We start from the raw sequence: 1,481 nt of genomic DNA, 5'->3' as shown, positions 1-1,481 counted from the left end.
AAGACGAGTTTAGCGTGGTGATTCCGGACTTGGTGTAGATAGGGTTTGACACGTGACATTTAGTAGTTAAACCTTAGTTGAGTTTGAATGATTGTCGTACATTATTGTACTTTTATACTGAGATGTATCTTAGTTAAATTACATTACGTTCCGCACTTGCATTCTAAAAAGAAAAATTTTTAGACCCTGTTTATCTTAATTGATAATTAAATCCCAAAGACGATTAAGAAAATGATTAGCGTCTGGGTCACCACAGCAGGTGGTATCAGAGCAATAGGTTCCTGAGACTGAACCTAGATCAGAGCGATAGATCCTTTAGACTGAGATAGAATAGAATGAGCGGGGTAGATGAGTCGTCTTTCCTTGCATGTGTATGCTAGCATGTGATTTATTATAATGTTGAATTACATTGTGTCTGCTAGCATGATACTATGTGTTACTGCTTTGAAATACATCTTTACCTGATTATCTGATTTGAATTGGTATTATGTATTATTGAGTATGAATCAGATCTGATTCTTGATCAGCAGTAAGATGATCAGAGGAGGACTGAAACAGGTTTGTAGTATTTGGTTATTAATGATTTTGATAAGCGGATATACCTCCTCGAAGAATTCCGGAAAGGGGTAGTACTTCGTCTGGACAGATAGATATATCAGAAACTCCGATGGAAACACAGTGGAAAAGGTTTCAGTCGTTCCAACCTCCGGTTCTGAAGGGTACTGAGATGCCAGTAGATTGTGAGAATTGGCTTGAAGATATAGAAATGCTAATTGAATTTCTTGGTTTCACATATGATTGTAGAGTTAAACTGATTGGGAACCAGTTACAGGAGATTGCAAGGAGATGGTGGCTAGTTACTAAAGAAGCCCTGGAACAGCGTAGTTCAGTGATTACGTGGAAAACTTTAAAGGTTGAATTCTATCAAAGATTTTTCCCCGTATCATACAGACAGGATAAAGATGCAGAGTTTTTAAACCTGAGACAGGGTCACTTGAGTATTGATGAGTATTTGGCTCAGTTCTTTATCTTGTTGCGTTTTGCCCCTCACGTGGCTAGAAACGATGAAGCTATATCTAGTCAGTTCATCCAGAGATTGAATCCGGAGATACGTACATTGGTGAATGTGAAACGACCAATTAATTTTGCTGATACCTTGAACAGAGCCAAAAGAGCAGAAACAGTTCTGATGGGACAAAAGGGAGCATCGTATGTTCTTCCAGCACCGAGACTACAACAACTGCCTTACAGAATCTAGATTGGCAGTAGCAGTGGTGAAAAGAAAGAACAGCTGAAAACTCAAAAGAAGCAGTTTAAGAAGTTAGGAAGTGGTTCTTCTAGCTCCAGTGGTTCCAGCCCGAGTTATACTGGAGTATATTGCAAGACTTGCGGAGGGAGACATTCCACAGAGCAATGCCAGGGAGTGACTGGTAGTTGCAATATGTGTAGACAACCGGGACATTTTGCTAGAGTTTGTCCAC

General features: G+C 39.6%; 1 protein-coding gene across 1 annotated transcript; it reads left to right on the top strand.

The window, feature by feature from the left end:
- Positions 1–667: 667 nt before the first annotated feature.
- LOC140971428 (uncharacterized) lies at positions 668–1,258 on the top strand. The gene has a single exon (XM_073433697.1). It carries the CDS (start codon positions 668–670, stop codon positions 1,256–1,258), a length of 591 nt encoding a protein of 196 aa, XP_073289798.1.
- Positions 1,259–1,481: the final 223 nt, after the last annotated feature.

The sequence above is a fragment of the Primulina huaijiensis genome, chromosome 1 (genome assembly GCF_012295235.1).
Source record: "Primulina huaijiensis isolate GDHJ02 chromosome 1, ASM1229523v2, whole genome shotgun sequence".
Lineage (NCBI taxonomy): Eukaryota > Viridiplantae > Streptophyta > Magnoliopsida > Lamiales > Gesneriaceae > Primulina > Primulina huaijiensis.
This window is presented reverse-complemented; position numbering and strand designations above follow the sequence as displayed.